The 15778-nt window shown below is 44.2% G+C and overlaps 1 protein-coding gene across 3 annotated transcripts in view; it reads left to right on the top strand.

Moving 5' to 3' along the window:
* Positions 1–15778, top strand: part of LOC308389044 (uncharacterized protein) — a 52623-nt gene that overhangs the window by 36218 nt on the left and 627 nt on the right. For 2 of the 3 annotated variants that reach the window (XM_080870168.1, XM_080870170.1), the window contains 18 exons: positions 276–6886; positions 7909–7947; positions 8022–8140; positions 8357–8534; positions 8649–8788; positions 9198–9324; positions 9632–9667; positions 10266–10420; positions 10640–10766; positions 10878–11023; positions 12026–12152; positions 12237–12263; positions 12365–12477; positions 12831–12963; positions 13046–13185; positions 14216–14339; positions 14613–14771; positions 15418–15580. In XM_080870168.1, coding sequence (XP_080726294.1) covers positions 276–6886; positions 7909–7947; positions 8022–8140; positions 8357–8534; positions 8649–8788; positions 9198–9324; positions 9632–9667; positions 10266–10420; positions 10640–10766; positions 10878–11023; positions 12026–12152; positions 12237–12263; positions 12365–12477; positions 12831–12963; positions 13046–13185; positions 14216–14339; positions 14613–14771; positions 15418–15580 — 8664 coding nt within the window. The remainder of the gene's footprint in view (positions 1–275; positions 6887–7908; positions 7948–8021; positions 8141–8356; positions 8535–8648; positions 8789–9197; positions 9325–9631; positions 9668–10265; positions 10421–10639; positions 10767–10877; positions 11024–12025; positions 12153–12236; positions 12264–12364; positions 12478–12830; positions 12964–13045; positions 13186–14215; positions 14340–14612; positions 14772–15417; positions 15581–15778) is intronic. The other variant, XM_080870169.1, reaches the window with a different exon arrangement.

Here is a 15778-nt window from a genome sequence, read left to right on the forward strand (position 1 = left end):
ATATGGAATAATTGCCAATCAAATGCAATCAAATAAAACATATAAAGTTAATAATAGACATGCATGTATTACACACAGTTTTCCATTATCCTGTCCCACCTGTTCCTGAAATTACAAAGTTATTTTTGTGTTAAAAATATCACCGTAAAGCTCTGATACAGTTACTGGTATTTACTCCTAATATTTTAACCTGTTTATTTTTTATTTTGGCGGTGTCTCTGCTCCATCATAAGATCCATAATTTCCTGTCTGTCTGTGTTTTTTGTTTTTCCCAGCAGGAAATGTCCCACCAGTGAAACCACCCAAAAACTTTTCTAAAAGAATCCATGGTGAGAGCGATACTCCGACCCCCAGCATCTCTCCACCTCCCACCAAACAAGAGAAAACCGTCTCATCAAGGATCTTTAAATGGAACGAAAACATCAAACAGCACCAAAAAATGCCTGCAAAAGATTCCCCTGAGACTTCGTCGTCTGTGAGCAAACTTCCCACAAGAGGCCAGAGAAGCTCCAATAAACTAAAACCCAGACAACGTTCCCAAAGTGGGAATTCTGAGGACTCAAATCACAACACATCGACAGAGACGGATGTAAAAGCACCTGAAAGCGTCACGGCGAATGAGCGTGACAGTAAAGACGTATTTAAATTCAAGTCGGAGGGAGAGGAATGTATTATAAAACACACCGATGAAACCAAAGTGAAAGAAAAAGAGATCGGAACCAGTACAGCAACTGAAGACATTTCAAACATCCAGCGGTTGCAAAACAGCGACGCAGTTATTACAGAAAGTGCTCCGGACACAGGAGCCGAGGTGCAGTCGAGCTGCGAGATCGACAAAGCAATTCAGTCTCAAGTTACTGATGGAAGTCGAGCGGAAAACGTGTCTGTTATTCAAAATAAAAACACAACACGAGAACCGAAATCCCCGTCACTGAAAACACTGAAGCTAACAGGAAACATGAATAAAAACACGGCACCACGAACTCACGACACAAAACAAGCTCCTGAGGATGAAGCTGACATGCCAAGAAAACCCGCTGAGGGTGACAGCGTTCAAAGGGAGATACGTGGACGTATTCCTGGTAATAAAATAAAAGCATTCACTTCCAAGCAAAAGATAAACAGCAGCAGTTTTCCTGCTAAACTGATGTCAAAGGATGACTCAGATCAGTCTAAACCAGCCAATACAGAGCAGCAAAAGGATTTATCAAGGGAGGATCAATTAACAAACGATAGGGACACGTCCCTGACATTAAACAGGGCCTTAGCAAAAGATGTTGAAGTAGAGGAGAAAAGCAAAGAGGAGGGTGGCAGGAAACCAGCAGAGAGGTTGGGCATTCAAACAGAGGCTGTGACTGTTGGTGAATTGTCCAAGAATGTTGAAAATCAGTTGCACAAAGAGGCTCTTTTACTCGCAGGAGGATCTGAAGGGAAAGGCTCAAAACCAAATGAAACGCTCAGTGACACAGCAGTGGAAAGCACTGAGTCACAGAATAGTTGCAAAGAGGCGCTCAAGGGCATAACCGCAGAGAGAGCCATAAGAAATTCAGAGAAATCAGTACATCTGTCATCAGAGGACAGAGGTTTATCAGCTGAATCCAAGGAAGAAACACAGACAGGGATTACAAACGCTCTGAAAGAACAAACGAGGGAGGAGCGAGCAATACTCCATGAAACTACAAAACAGCAGCCTGAGATGTCTTTGAAAGAAAACACAGAGAGCAGCGGTGTGAAAACAAAAGCATCAGAAGTGAAAAATGAATCCAAACTGCTTCTGACAAAAAATGAGGAAGTCGGAGGTGAAGACACAAGTCTGGACGAAAAACGTGACAGAGATGTAAAAGGAAAACGAACTCCAGAAGTAAAAGACATGAACACGTTCGATGCTGAAGCTGATAAAGAAAAGAAGACTTTATTGAACATGGCTCAAGAAAACAAGAAGGCGGCCGCTGCTAAAGACCAAGGTGAGGACATTACAACAAAGGCTAATCTAAATCAGGACCTTGCAGAGGTGAAAGCCTCAAAGAAGACATCAGAAAAACATATTTTAAAATCAGATACAACTAAAGAAGTAAAAGCTGCCAGCACTGAAGCTACAGAGGATTTGTCAATGCATAGCTTGGTGAGTGTGACTGAAGCTGTGAATGCTGACATTAAATCGAACATCCAGGAAGACCAAAAGTCCATAATTGTTGGAGACCTGGATAAGGACATAACAAAACCAGTCAAAGATCCAGATGATAAATTAGACCAGAAACCAGAAATGGTAAAAACTGGAGGTCAGGAGAAGATGCTGAAGAGCCGGAATATGGATGTTATTCAAGACCAGACTTCTCTAAGTACTGAAGACACCAAAGAAAAAACCAAAACCAGTGACCTGTCAGTGGACAGTCTGGGGAATGATGCAGTGACTGCACATAATGAAGTTGAACTTCGAGGTGAAAGTATAACAAAACCAGCCCAAGAAAAATCAGTTCAAGAGAAGACAGTGGAGAGCCAAGAAAAGGTGATAGTTCAAGAACTGATCTCAGTAAACACTAGTACAGAAGGTACCAAAGAAAAGACAGAAGTCAGTGATTCATCAGTAGAAAGCCTGAAAAAGGAGATGGGAGATATGAATGCTAATATGAATGCTAATAGTGTTAGCAAACAACAGACTGACCAAGATGGAAATGTTACCAAACCAGAGATGAACCAATCAACAGGTTCAAAAACCAAAGAAAAGACAGAAAACAAGGATGGTAACAAATCTGGTCTAAAATCTGGTCTGAAAAAGCGAGTGGGAATAGTACAACCAGAGTCTGTCGTGCAGGCAGAAATCCAGATTCAAGACCTAAAGGCTGTCTGTGTGGAACCTAAAGACAAGAATGAGACCGAGGATTCATCAGCAGAAAGCTTGGTGAACAAGCCAAGAACTTTGGGTACTAACAGTGATGCTGGAATCCAACAGGACCTGAAGTCTCTAAAGGTTGAAGTTGACAACAAAGAGGAACTGACCGAATCTAAACTTTATGAATCTGAACAGAAACCAGAGACGGTCAGAGCACAAGTTCAGGTTAAAACAACAGAGATCCAAAATACAGACGCAACCCAAGAACTGACCTCAGGTGGCTCTGAAGGTGCCAATGAAAAAACTGAAGTCAAAGTTGCATCAACTGCAAATGCTGATAATGATGTTAGTAAACAGCAGGTCCAGGCTCCTGTAACCCTTAACAACCAAGATGGGAGCATAACGAAACAAGAGAGTGACAAATCAGCAGAATCCACAAGTCCAACATCTGCTCTAAAAGCAGAATCTCTGCAGGAGGCAGCAGAAAGGCAAAATCAAGACCTAAAGGATGCTGATGAAGCTGAAGAGAAAGGTGACACCAAGGATTCATTTGCAGAAAGCTCAGTAAATAAGACAGCGGCTTTGCAGACTCATAGTGATGCTGGAATCCAACAGGACTTGAAACCTGTAAAGGCTGAAGTCCAAGACCAAAAAGAGCTGACTGAATCTAAACTTTATGAATCTGAACAGAAACCAGAGACGGTCGGAGCAGAAGTTCAGCTTAAGACAACAGAGATCCAAAATACAGACGCAACCCAAGAACTGACCTCAGGTGGCTCTGAAGGTGCCAATGAAAAAACTGAAGTCAAAGTTGCATCAACTGCAAATGCTAATAATGATGTTAGCAAACAGCAGGTCCAGGCTCCTGTAACTGTTAGCAACCAAGATGGGAGCATAACGAAACAAGAGAGTGACAAATCGGCAGAATCCACAAGTCCAACATCTGCTCTAAAAGCAGAATCTCTGCAGGAGGCAGCAGAAAGTCAAAATCAAGACCTAAAGAATGCTGATGGAGCTGAAGAGAAAGGTGACACCAAGGATTCATCAGCAGAGAGCCTCGTGAGTGAGAAAGAAACTTGGCAACCTCATAGTGATGCTGGAATCCAACAGGATTTGAAGCCTGTAGAGGAAACAAGCTCAACCACATCTGAAATTCAAGATCATAAAGTTAAACAGAAACCAGAGACAGTCAGAGCTGAAAGTCAGCAGAAGACAGAGATCCAAAATACAGATGCAACCCAAGAACTGACCTCGGGTGGCTCTAGTGCTGAAGGTGCTAATGAAAAGACTGAAGTCAAAGTTGCATCAACTGCAAATGCTGATAATGATGTTAGCAACCAGCGGGTCCAGGCTCCTGTAACCCTTAACAACCAAGATGGGAGCATAACGAAACAAGAGGGTGACAAATCAGCAGAATCCACGAGTCAAGCATCTGTTCTAAAATCAGAATCTCCACAGGAAGCAACAGAAAGCCAAATTAGAGGCCTAAAGGATGCTGATGGAGCTAAAAAGAATTCATTTGCAGAAAGCTCAGTAAATAAGACGGCGGCTTTGCAGACTCATAGTGATGCTGGAATCCAACAGGACTTGAAACCTGTAAAGGCTGAAGTCCAAGACCAAAAAGAGCTGACTGAATCTAAACTTTATGAATCTGAACAGAAACCAGAGACGGTCAGAGCACAAGTTCGGGTTAAGACAACAGAGATCCAAAATACAGATGCAACCCAAGAACTGACCTCAGGTGGCTCTGAAGGTGCCAATGAAAAAACCGAAGTCAAAGTTGCGACAACTGCAAATGCTGATAATGATGTTAGCAACCAGCAGATCCAGGCTCCTGTAACCGTTAACAATCAAGATGGGAGCATAACAAAAAAAGAGGGTGACAAATCAGCAGAATCCACAAGTCCAACATCTGCTCTAAAAGCAGAATCTCTGCAGGAGGCAGCAGAAAGTCAAAATCAGGACCTAAAGGATGCTGATGAAGCTGAAGAGAAAGGTGACACCAAGGATTCATCAGCAGAGAGCCTCGTGAGTGAGAAAGAAACTTTGCAGACTCATAGTGATGCTGGAATCCAACCTGTAAAGGCTGAAGTCCAAGACCAGAAAGAACTGACAGAATCTAAACTTCATGAATCTGAACAGAAACCAGAGACGGTCAGAGCACAAGTTCAGGTTAAGACAACAGAGATCCAAAATACAGACGCAACCCAAGAACTGACCTCGGGTGGCTCTGAAGGTGCCAATGAAAAAACCGAAGTCAAAGTTGCGACAACTGCAAGTGCTGATAATGATGTTAGCAAACAGCAGGTCCAGGCTCCTGAAACCAAGGATTCATTAGCAGAGAGCCTGGTGAGTGAGGTGGCAACTAAAGTTAGCGACAAGCAGAATGCAGACATGACAAAACCAGAACTGAATAAGTCAACAGAATCCAAATGTCCACAACCTGGTCTACAACAGGGACCAGAGACTGCAAAGACAGAATCTACAGATGACATGGAAAGCAAAACTCAGGGTTCTGTGGAAAATAAAGGGAGTCCTGACTCCAAGATCTCATCAGCAGAGAGTTTGGAAAATGAAAAGGCTAACAGTGAAATTAGCAGTCAAAAGGACCAGAAGAGCACACCTGTCAAAGTTGTGCAAATAAAGAAACCAGAGACAATTACTGAACCTCACACAGCTCCAGGTACTAACCAGGAACCGGAATCAAAGGCTGTAGCAACAAAGGATCTGAAGAAAACAACTAAAGATCCTGAATTAACTGTAACATCAAGTGTTTCCATGGCTGGAGCAGCTGGCAAACAGGAACAGAAAAACCTCATTAAAGAGGTTGTTGGAGTGGATGAGAAACTAAAGGCTTCAAAGATGAATGCCAAGAAAGAATCACCCACGGTTGGTTCCAGCGAGGTGTTCCTGAAGGACAAAGACACAAAAGAAAAAAGAGAAACAGATGTTCTAGGTAGTGCTTTCAAAAAAGGACTACAGACTGCAGAGAAATCATCCACTTCATCCCCAAGTCTGCAATCAAATGCAGACTTTCCTTCCAGCTGGTTAGATGTGGAATCTCATCAGAAGAAGAGAAGGGTCCACAAAAGAAGATTTAACACGTCCGCTAGTGTGGATGACCCTCTTGATGCCGATGATTTTATCAGGAACATTAAGGAAGGTGGGATGCCTTTCGCACTGCCTCCAAAGAAGCATGTTCATAAAAAGTCTCAACCTCCACATTTTGTCTTGCCGGCCATTAAGGAGGACCACTTCGAGAAAACGTTCGATCCTGAGGAATTCCAGTTTGGCTTAAGGAAAAATGGACGAACCTTTGACCTTTTACCTACGACAATTCTTAAACAAAAGGGAAATCAAAGGAATGGCCAAACTCTGGAAAAAAATGCCACACCCACTCTTGAACAGCAAGCAAAAACACTTGATGAGGTTGAAGGTAAATCTGCACTCCAGGAGGGAGCCAAAGCTGAAGCAGGAAAAGAGGGGCAAGACAATGGAGAAGAGCCTGTGAAGCTTACGTCAAGACTTAATAAGATTTCCATCCTCTCCAGCTTACTTACCACTCGTTCCACCAGGAAGAGTACAGAGGAAGTTTCCTCTGCCTCAAATAGCACACCTTCCTCTGACCAGCAGCAGGGCATGCCCTCACTCAGAAACGTGGAAGCTGCTGATTCATCAAAGCCTGAGGCCACACACATGGGTGGGACGGGCGTCGATCAAAGCCCGGTCACAGGAGGTGGTACAGGAAGAGTTAGTGAGTCAGTCTTTAGCTCCTCCTCTCCTCCTCCTCTTGTGCTGCCCTCGTTCTCTGACATAAAGCTGCCTGAACATTTAGAGAAATTACTGAAGAAGAACAAAAAAGAAACGGAGACCTCCACAGCGCAGACAATTCAAACTAACCAGAATACAAAGGAGAGCATCGCTATGGACCAGGACCTGATAGCAGGTCTATCTAAAGTGGATCTGAACCTGAAGAGCCCTGAAGAACTTCCAATCACCAACTACATCCAGCAGCGCCCTCCAAATGGATTTCAAAAGACAACTTCAAAGCCAAAGGTAGGCACGAGACTTTAAATGATATCTTTGCCTGTTAGCAGGAAGGATTCTCAAAGCCTGAATGGGTTTTAATCAGCTAAGAAAATCTGCAAAGCACTCATAAGTTCCTAGTTTATATCCGTGGCCACACACGCCCCACCTTCACACTGTTATGTGATGCTGTTGCAACCAAACTGTGAATCATTTACAAGTAAGGACAGGAAAGATGAACGTGTCCTCAATGTGGAATTCTCAGAGGAAGTTTCTTCCAAGATCGGCTTGTCTTCCAGGCTGAGATGAAGTATTTGCATCTACAGGCAAATAAAGCAGACCTATAAAAAGAAATGTGTCTTTAAATAATCACACTGTTTGTTTCTCTGCCGCGGGCATGAAAGGAAACAGGAGCACTGGAAACTGATCAAAACAAATTAATGTTTGCTGTTGACTTTAAGGTAGAACAAAATGAGGCAAAAACATTTACTGCACAGATGATTAAAATACCAAACTAACAGTAACTTTAACAGACTGCTAAGAGTACACTTTACACTAATCTTGCTAAAAATGTAGCACGTTTACATCTTTTATTTCTGTTGACGTCTCTTAGCATGCACTGCTCCTGTTAGGAAGTCTAAAATAAAACCTGAACTAGGGAAAGAAAGAAGCTCTTGGGTAAAAGTATTATTGTAACTGTAACTGTTAAATGAATGGGACTTCACTAAAAGTAATGAATTAATACTTAAAGTTGCTGTGTGAGCACTCAGGTAACTGACAGCAGGTTACTCCAGGGTAACCAGGGTTAAAATAAGGAGGACTACCATCCCAAACCTGACGTGGAAACCAACGACTGCCTTAAAACTAAAAACTAGAGGTGTCAGCAACGTGTTTACTGAGGTCACACAGACAAAACGGTTCTAGAATAAAAAAGCATTCGACTCACATGGCCAGGGCCATCAGGACACACTCAGTTCAGATGACCACTCAAAGTAATATTTAAAATTCAGCTTTAAGTTTGTAACCTAAATCTTTTCCAACTCTTCTTGCAGATTCCTGCAGTAAGAGGGTTCCACAAAAGGCCTGGAAAGGTACTGCAGTGTATATCTAAACATAGATTGAATTTCTAATGATGGATTCCAGTGACATGTCTGTCTTGATCTAGATCATCATACACGAGCATGCTCAGTTTGGAGGAGAGGCCTTTGAGCTCTACTCTGATGTAGAAGATGCCACCACCATGAAGCTGTCCCCCATCATATCAGTCAGAGTCATCAGAGGATGGTACGCGTTAGCATGCATCCACGCTTCAGTGTGATGATCACACGTGGACATAGTTAATGGAAAAACACTCCGTTTTGATTTAACCCCAAACAAACTTTACCATTGTAACGTAGCAGCACATTTTAACTTATCCAGGTGATGTGACTGAACTTTCCTCTGAAACCTTTGGTGCTTGTTCTGTGAAAAGTGTAGAATTACGTGATTGTGTCTCTTTAGCTGGGTCCTGTATGAGAAGCCTGGTTTCCAGGGCCGTATCATCGCTCTGGAAGAAGGTCCTACAGATGGCATCGTGAATGTCTGGGCAGAGGAGGAAAGTCCTGCAACGCTAGATGAGATAGGTGAACCTATTCCCACAGCGCCTGTGGTCATCGGCTCCATTCGACTGGCAGTGAGGGTGAGTTGGGTTTCATTTAACCTGATTCAAAAAGCTCAGTTTTCCAGGCTTATTGTAAATGAAGAAATGAACTGTCAAAGCTCTCACACAGTGTTATTTTTGTGTGTTTCATAGGACTACAGCATGCCCCAGATTGACCTGTTCTCAGAGGTGAACGGCTTGGGCAGGATGGCGTCCTACTTTGATGACACCGTAGAGGTCAGCTCCTATGGCATCCCACAGACCACCGGCTCCATTAAGGTCCATTCTGGAGTGTAAGTGGAGCCTTAAATGTCCTTAAATGGGAATTTGCTGTTGTTGGTGGTACAGGCTCATTACAAATCTGAGATTAAATGCCAGAAAAAGAATGTTTTAATTTGTTTACATTATTAGTTATGATGTCTGAACCGGAGCAGGAACGCTGTGGAGGTTCAAGAGCACAGAAAGATAAAGTTTGATGGGAAATCATCCATCTGAGTTCTGTGTGTGAAGGAATGCAGGCGGCAGGCAGGAGCTTGTGGTTGTCCCAGTTAACTGCAGCAGATTCCTGATGGGTGGAGGGAGTAGTGAGAGTGCTCATTATTCCCTCCATTGTGTCAAAGATTAACGTTTTCTTTCAGGAAAGTAACCCTTAAATGTTGAAATCCTGCTCAACTTTCCTCCCCATCTCGTGTCTGTCTGCAGCTGGCTGGTGTACACCGATCCAGGGTTTGGAGGGTTCGTGGGCGTGCTGGAGGTGGGAGAGTATCCCTGCCCGGAGGCCTGGGGCTTCCCTGAGCCCTTCGTAGGCTCGCTCCGACCCCTCCGAATGGTAAAGTACAGGGAATACACAATATGATGCTATGCAGTCTGATCAGCCACAACATTAAAACCGGTGAAGTTTATTACAGTGGAGTGTGTCAGGGTCGGATACATCAGGAAGCAAACTTGATTTCAAACATAAAAGGTCAGAAAATCATCTGTTAGCAGAAACATCGCTGTGTTTATTTTAGTCATAGAACAATGTTTAATCTCAGTTAGCACAGGTGGTTCTAATGTTGTGGCTGACCTGTGAACGTTTGCACTTTACTGTAATTCTTCGAGTTACCTGAGTCTGATAGAGTGCGTCTTTATTACAGGGGCCGATAAAAGTGGAGTGTCCCAATGAAGTCAAGGTTTGTTCTGTTCTACGTCACATCTGTAAATACCTGCTGCACACATCAGCTGTGTTTCCTGAGAATCTCAGTCGGACCTAAAGTGACGAGCTTAGTTCAGTCCAGACATGTGTGGCTGACACGATTCATTATGTTTGATGACTTGGCTCAGATTCAGTGGCCTGGGGAACAATTCAAAGGAAAAAGGATGAATTTCCTGTTACAGATCTCACTGTGGTTTGAGATGAGGCTGAATTCCTGTGAAGCTGTTGGTTGAAGGAGAATGTGCTATGAAAAAACACCAAAAAATAGTCCAATGATGTCTTCACATCATGTTTCCCCAAAATGTATTTCTTTTCCTACGAGTTTAGTTGCGATATCTTTAGGAACAGGCCAAAGAAAGACCTCCTGTAACGAGCATGCTCAGGCATTTTCCCCCATCAGCTCCTTGTACGCTGACAGCTCCAAGCCTACAGCCTGAACTTTAGCCTGTTTCCACTGACGGATGTGAAATATGTTACACTACTAATCTGTGGAATGAATGGGATTGTACCTTTAGGCAGGAGTGGGCTAAAAACACACAGAGGTAAAAACTCCTGCTTGTGTGTCTGTCGTGCAGGCCTTACTGTACGAGAAGCCCAACTTTGACGGCGAGTGTTTAGAGGTTCACAACGACATCTACAACGTACAAGAGCCGGACGAAGAATCCGACGAACCTGCTGTGAACAAGAAGACGCTGTGTGCAGTCGGGTCTCTGAAGGTCCTCGGGGGCCTGTGAGTATTTATCAGGGGCATCGTCATCATTCCAAATCCTAAATGTCTCATTCTTAGAAGCTGGCTCACTTTGTCAGGTTACAGTTGTGTTGCACATCGAACACATGGAAAAGCTGCACAGTGCACTTTAAACAGGGATCTTTAAAAGGCTTTACTGTTATACGTGCTACAAATATCAGTTGGAAAGGTCTGTAATGTGTCTTTGTATCAACGTTGAAGCTGGGTGGGCTACCAGGAGGCAGACTTTGAAGGCCAGCAGTATATCCTGGAGGAGGGGGAGTACCCTCACTGCAGCCACTGGGGGGGATCTGAGGACGGGCTGCAGTCACTTCGGCCTGTAATCGCAGTACGTATCACCTGAGACGCTAACCCGCAGGCTCCTGGTTGGAGGGCGTTTCCATCTGATGCAGCGATTTCTCTTTTTTAAACTTTTTGTCTGTGTCGCCTTCTTCGTCAGGACTTCCTGTCCCCGCACGTTAAACTGTTCAGCGAGCAGGACTTCAGTGAGCGGAGCCTCAGCACCAACCTGCTGGGACCCGTCGTCAACCTGGAGGAGACCGGCCACGGTGCAAAGACCCAGTCTGTCGATGTCACCGGTGGAGTGTAAGTCAGACACACAAGAAGAAAGAAATGAACACAAAGCTCAAACTCATGTTCTCTCTCTCAGGTTTCGGGCGTGTGCTTCTCACGTTACAGTGTTTTATCACAGCGCACGCAAACATACACGCCTACAGCCTCAGAGGATGGATTATGGACGAGCCTGTGAAACGGATCCATTCATGGAATTGATGAAAGGAAGCTTCCCGAGGGCGGAGCTTTACAAAAACAGAATTTAGTTACTATCAGAGGGCGTTAGAGGCAACTCGTAGGATGTGAAAGTTTAGAGTTCATGAGTTCGTGATTACAGTATAAAGCACTTTAGGTGACTGTGGTTGTGATTTAGTGATGCATAAATAAATGGAATCAAATTGAACTGAAGATAAAAGTAGCGTGGTATGTGCTGATAATCAGTAATGAATATCTGTGGGTTTCTTTTTCCAACACTTTAAAGGGCCAGTTCACCCAAACCACTCCCACAGTTTCTCTCCAGCTGATCGTTGAGATGTGCCAGCGCTGATTAAATATTCAAAACTTGTGCGATACAGGGCTAAAAAAACTCTAAAGCAAGTCTGTTAGTTTTTACAGGGAAGATTTCTTTGTTGGTTTTCAGAGCTGGTTGGATTTGTTTGCCCAACACTCTGCTGTTAGCTCTGCGACGGCCTCGCCTGTCATTTTACAGCCTCTGAGACGAGACTCAGCCTGTTTATACAGATAATGCTGCAGCTCAAGTCATTATTCAGAGAAACCTGAAGATGTGCTGTTTGCAAGCACTTCCTTGATTTTAGAGCAACAATGGCTTTTATTTTGGTTTCCTTGGAGTTAGGTGGTTTCCAGTTTCAGCAGACATCCCTGTAAGAGTATCCTAAACATAAACTTCATCCATGTAATGAGTGGGTAAATCGTGGCTCGTGTGCTTCTCACGGTTACAGGATTCACTGCAGAGCTTGTGATGCAGATGAAAACATGGAGGCTGTGGTTTCATTTCTTAGCTGGTTGTCGTTGCAGGTGGGTGGCCTTTGAGAAGCCTGGGTTCAGCGGAGAACTCTACGTCCTGGAGAAAGGCATGTACGCAAACCCGGAGGACTGGGGAGCTCAGAACTTCAGGATCGCATCCATACAGCCCGTGTTCCACGTAAGAAACCATCAGCATCCGTTAATCACACAAAGGCTTAACGTCATAAAAGGTGCATCTCTAACAACTCTGTTTGTTCTGCAGGACAGCATGGGAACCACAAAATTCAAGGTATCGCTCGTTCGTGTGCAGCTCGGCATCAATCAGAAATGATGAGGAGTCTCTGTTAGTGTGTGCTGCTGGGTCGCTGAGGCTGTTTGGATGTGTTACAGGTCCAGCTCTACTCTGAGGAGCACTTCCAGGGACGGCTGGTGTGTCTGGAGGACAGCACGGCAGCTCTGGATGAAGACTTCACACCCAGGTCCTGTAAGGTGCTGGCTGGCAGGTAAACAACCACCACAAGCCTGTTTTAGGGAATCTTTGTCCTTTTCAGAGTACTCTCCTGTAAGACGTTCTCATATAGAACAATGTTTGTTTCTGTTCCTCAGGAACGTCAGGAATTAAACTCTTATCTTCTGATTTTAATGCTCAGAGTTTGTTAAACAAAAAAGATTGACTCTTGGAGTGGGTGGAAAATTGATTTGGTTGCAGTTTATCGAACTTCAAATGTGTTTTTATCAGAATTGAAGTCATGTGGTTATCGTCTGTACTTATGAGGTCATGAGGGGTCAGAAATGCTGCTGCACGAGGTAACATTTTTGCATGGCTTCATTCAATATACTGCATATTTGTTGTCAGCTGGGTGGCACATGAGGGATCCCAGTTCACGGAGAACATGTACATCCTGGAGGAGGGGGAGTACCCCAGCACAGAGGCCATGGGCTTCTTGTCCTCAGACTCGAGCTTCCGGTCCATCCGGACTGCAGGACATGTGAGTGTTTGTTCTCCCTGGACGTGTCTTCAGCCCTCTGTGGTGCTCTGTGTGAACTCAACCCTCTGCTCTCCACCTCCAGGAGTTCTCTCTGCCGTCCATCGCCCTGTTCACGAAGGTGGGCTGCAGAGGTCGCAGGGTGGTGCTGACACACGAAGCTGTGAACCTGCATCAGGCCGGCCTGGACGCTCGCATACGCTCCCTGGTGGTGGACGGAGGAATGTAAGTGACAGAGATGAACGTTTGAGCCTCTGCTGGTTTAAAAATGTGACAGACACCTGCCATCGGCACCAAGGTTTTATATGCAGCAGGTTCTGGTTCAGAATGGACCTTTCAGGTGTGTCTTCACACCTGGTCATAGAAGCGTAATTATGCAACAGTAAATGAAAATATTGTTATCTTATAACAGTATTCAGCAGTTCACCACAAAGTACTGAACTTGAATTATAATTCAGCCCAGTGAATGTTTTGTTTCATCCAAATAATTGGACGCATTTTATTAGCAGCCTTTTGTATGTAAAGTCATCACTTCCTGTGACCTGGAGGCTTTCAAACTGTGTGATGGGGCCCCCAGCTGGAGCAATACAGCCACTGCAGGGAGCTGACAATGAGGGGACAATATAGAGTGAAGCTAATTGAAATGAATGGGATTTATGATGAATAAACAGCTGAGATTTGTTTCACTAAAAGTAGGTTTAGATCTGTTTTTGTAGGTTTTCTTTATATTCTTCATTTTCTAGAAGCCTCAGTATTGTGATATTATCCTGACTACTGCTTGTGTCTGTGCTGCCAATAGACCTGTGCATGTATTAGACTGATTATAACTGATAACCAGCTTCATGTGACCTCTTAGCCTGATCCATGATGGTGGGACAAGAAAAGCCAGATGATAAACGGATATCCTCGATATGCTGATTTTCCCGATTTCCCAGTTATTGCCATTACTGCCAGCTTTTAATCGACCGCTTTTATATCTGCACATATTTTAATAACTATAGATTTGCATGAATTTTGAAGTTTTACCACCAAAGTTAGCATTGTACCAGTTTTAGTGTAGTTACACACCCCAGCCGGCTTTACATTAAATTTTCCCTTTTGCCACAAAGTGTTTATTTCAGCGCTTTAATTAAAACTTTCAGTCACGATTGGATCATAGAAAGGTCCATAAACGGTGCTTCGTGGCTTGTTTGGTGGACTGAATGAAACGATGGATAAAATCTGACGAGCTAAAACGATGTCCGTCTGTCTCCAGGTGGGTGTTGTATGAGGGCAGTAACTACAGAGGTCGACAGCTGATCCTCCAACCAAGCCAAGAGGCTGATTTATTTCAGCATAGCGGCTTTCAGCGGATTGGATCCCTCCGGCCTTTACTGCAGGTAAGTCCTGACTGGCCCATTTAACGCCAGCACCTGAGATGTTTTTGGATTGGTGTTATTTGAGACTTTGGTCATGTTTAACATGAACATCTACCACAGGAACAGGAGAGGCAGAGTAGGTCCTCTTTAAGTGAGAGCGACTTCTATTTATTTCAGTAGAAATGTTAAATGTGTTTGTCTTTGCATCGAATGCCAGACTGATGCTTCGTGAATCTCTTCCTGACGTCCACTGTGACTAACATCTGTATTTTGTACTTGTTGCTCCTAACACAGAAACCGATGTACTTCCGCCTGAGGAACAGGGAGACGGGATGCATGATGTCTCTGACGGGAACGCTGGATGACATCAAGCTGATGAGAGTGCAGGCCGTGGAGGAGTCGGGGGGAGAGGAGCAGGTGTGGCTCTATCGGGACGGATATCTCACCTGCAAGGTACGCCGGCGAAAACTGCTGAAACTGACAGCTGCACAGTGCGTTTATCCTGCGATGGACGGGTTTCCACATGAGCTTATTTACTCTGAACCTCATTCACACAAGCACGTTTTCCATGCTCATTCCCTGCAAGTGCTTCTAACATTCACACACATTCAGACTCCAATCGAAGTATCTTGGCGTTAGTATCCTGCCCAGACCGCATGCCAAGGATGTTTGGCGTGCAGATTAGTAGGAGACCTGCTCTACCACCTGAGCTACAGCCACGGTAGCACTACGTACAGCTAGATTCGGGCTTTTAATTCGGTGCTAAATTCTGAATTTCTCGTACTTACCTGCACTTGGGTTCAGTTTGATAATCCGTCCTACTTCTGCTTCTGTTTATAAATCTTTGGGTTTAAGGGTGCGTCTCAAATGTTTTCGGGTCTCTTTGTTCTGCACTTGTTGGCTCTTCTCTTTTTTGCTTCCTCACTTTGTAAAAACTCAGCGTCTCCCATTGAAAGAGCCTTTTTCCTCCACCCCTTCCCACCTGCTGGTTCATGTTACAGAGGGAGAGTAGAGCATGTTCAGCAAGTTCATTTTAATCATTTTCAATATGAACTTGTTTCCTTGTTAATGCTGACCACTTCCTCCTCTGCGTCCTCAGGTGGTTGAGGACTGTTTCCTGGAGTCCTCGGGCAGCGTGATGATGGCGGGCAGCCGTATCTGCGTTTCTCCCGAGCGAGGCAAAGATAGCCAGCTGTGGAACATCAGACCGGACGGTGTGGTTCACAGCAACCTCAAACCAGACCTCATCCTGGAGGTCAAAGGTCAGACACCTCTATTTTTACACCTTCAGTTCACGTTACTTTTTTTTTCTTTGCTGTTCATTTTACGTTGAGCTAATTAAAAAGTGATAACTAATTTTTTAAGAAAACTAAAACGCAAAAATTAAAAGTTGACTGAAATAATCTGAGCGCGTGAGCGTCACGTGCTGCAGTGATGACTGAACTCGAGCTGTGTCGTCT

Source organism: Rhamphochromis sp. 'chilingali', assembly GCF_963969265.1.
Source record: "Rhamphochromis sp. 'chilingali' genome assembly, chromosome: 21".
Taxonomy (NCBI): Eukaryota; Metazoa; Chordata; class Actinopteri; order Cichliformes; family Cichlidae; genus Rhamphochromis; species Rhamphochromis sp. 'chilingali'.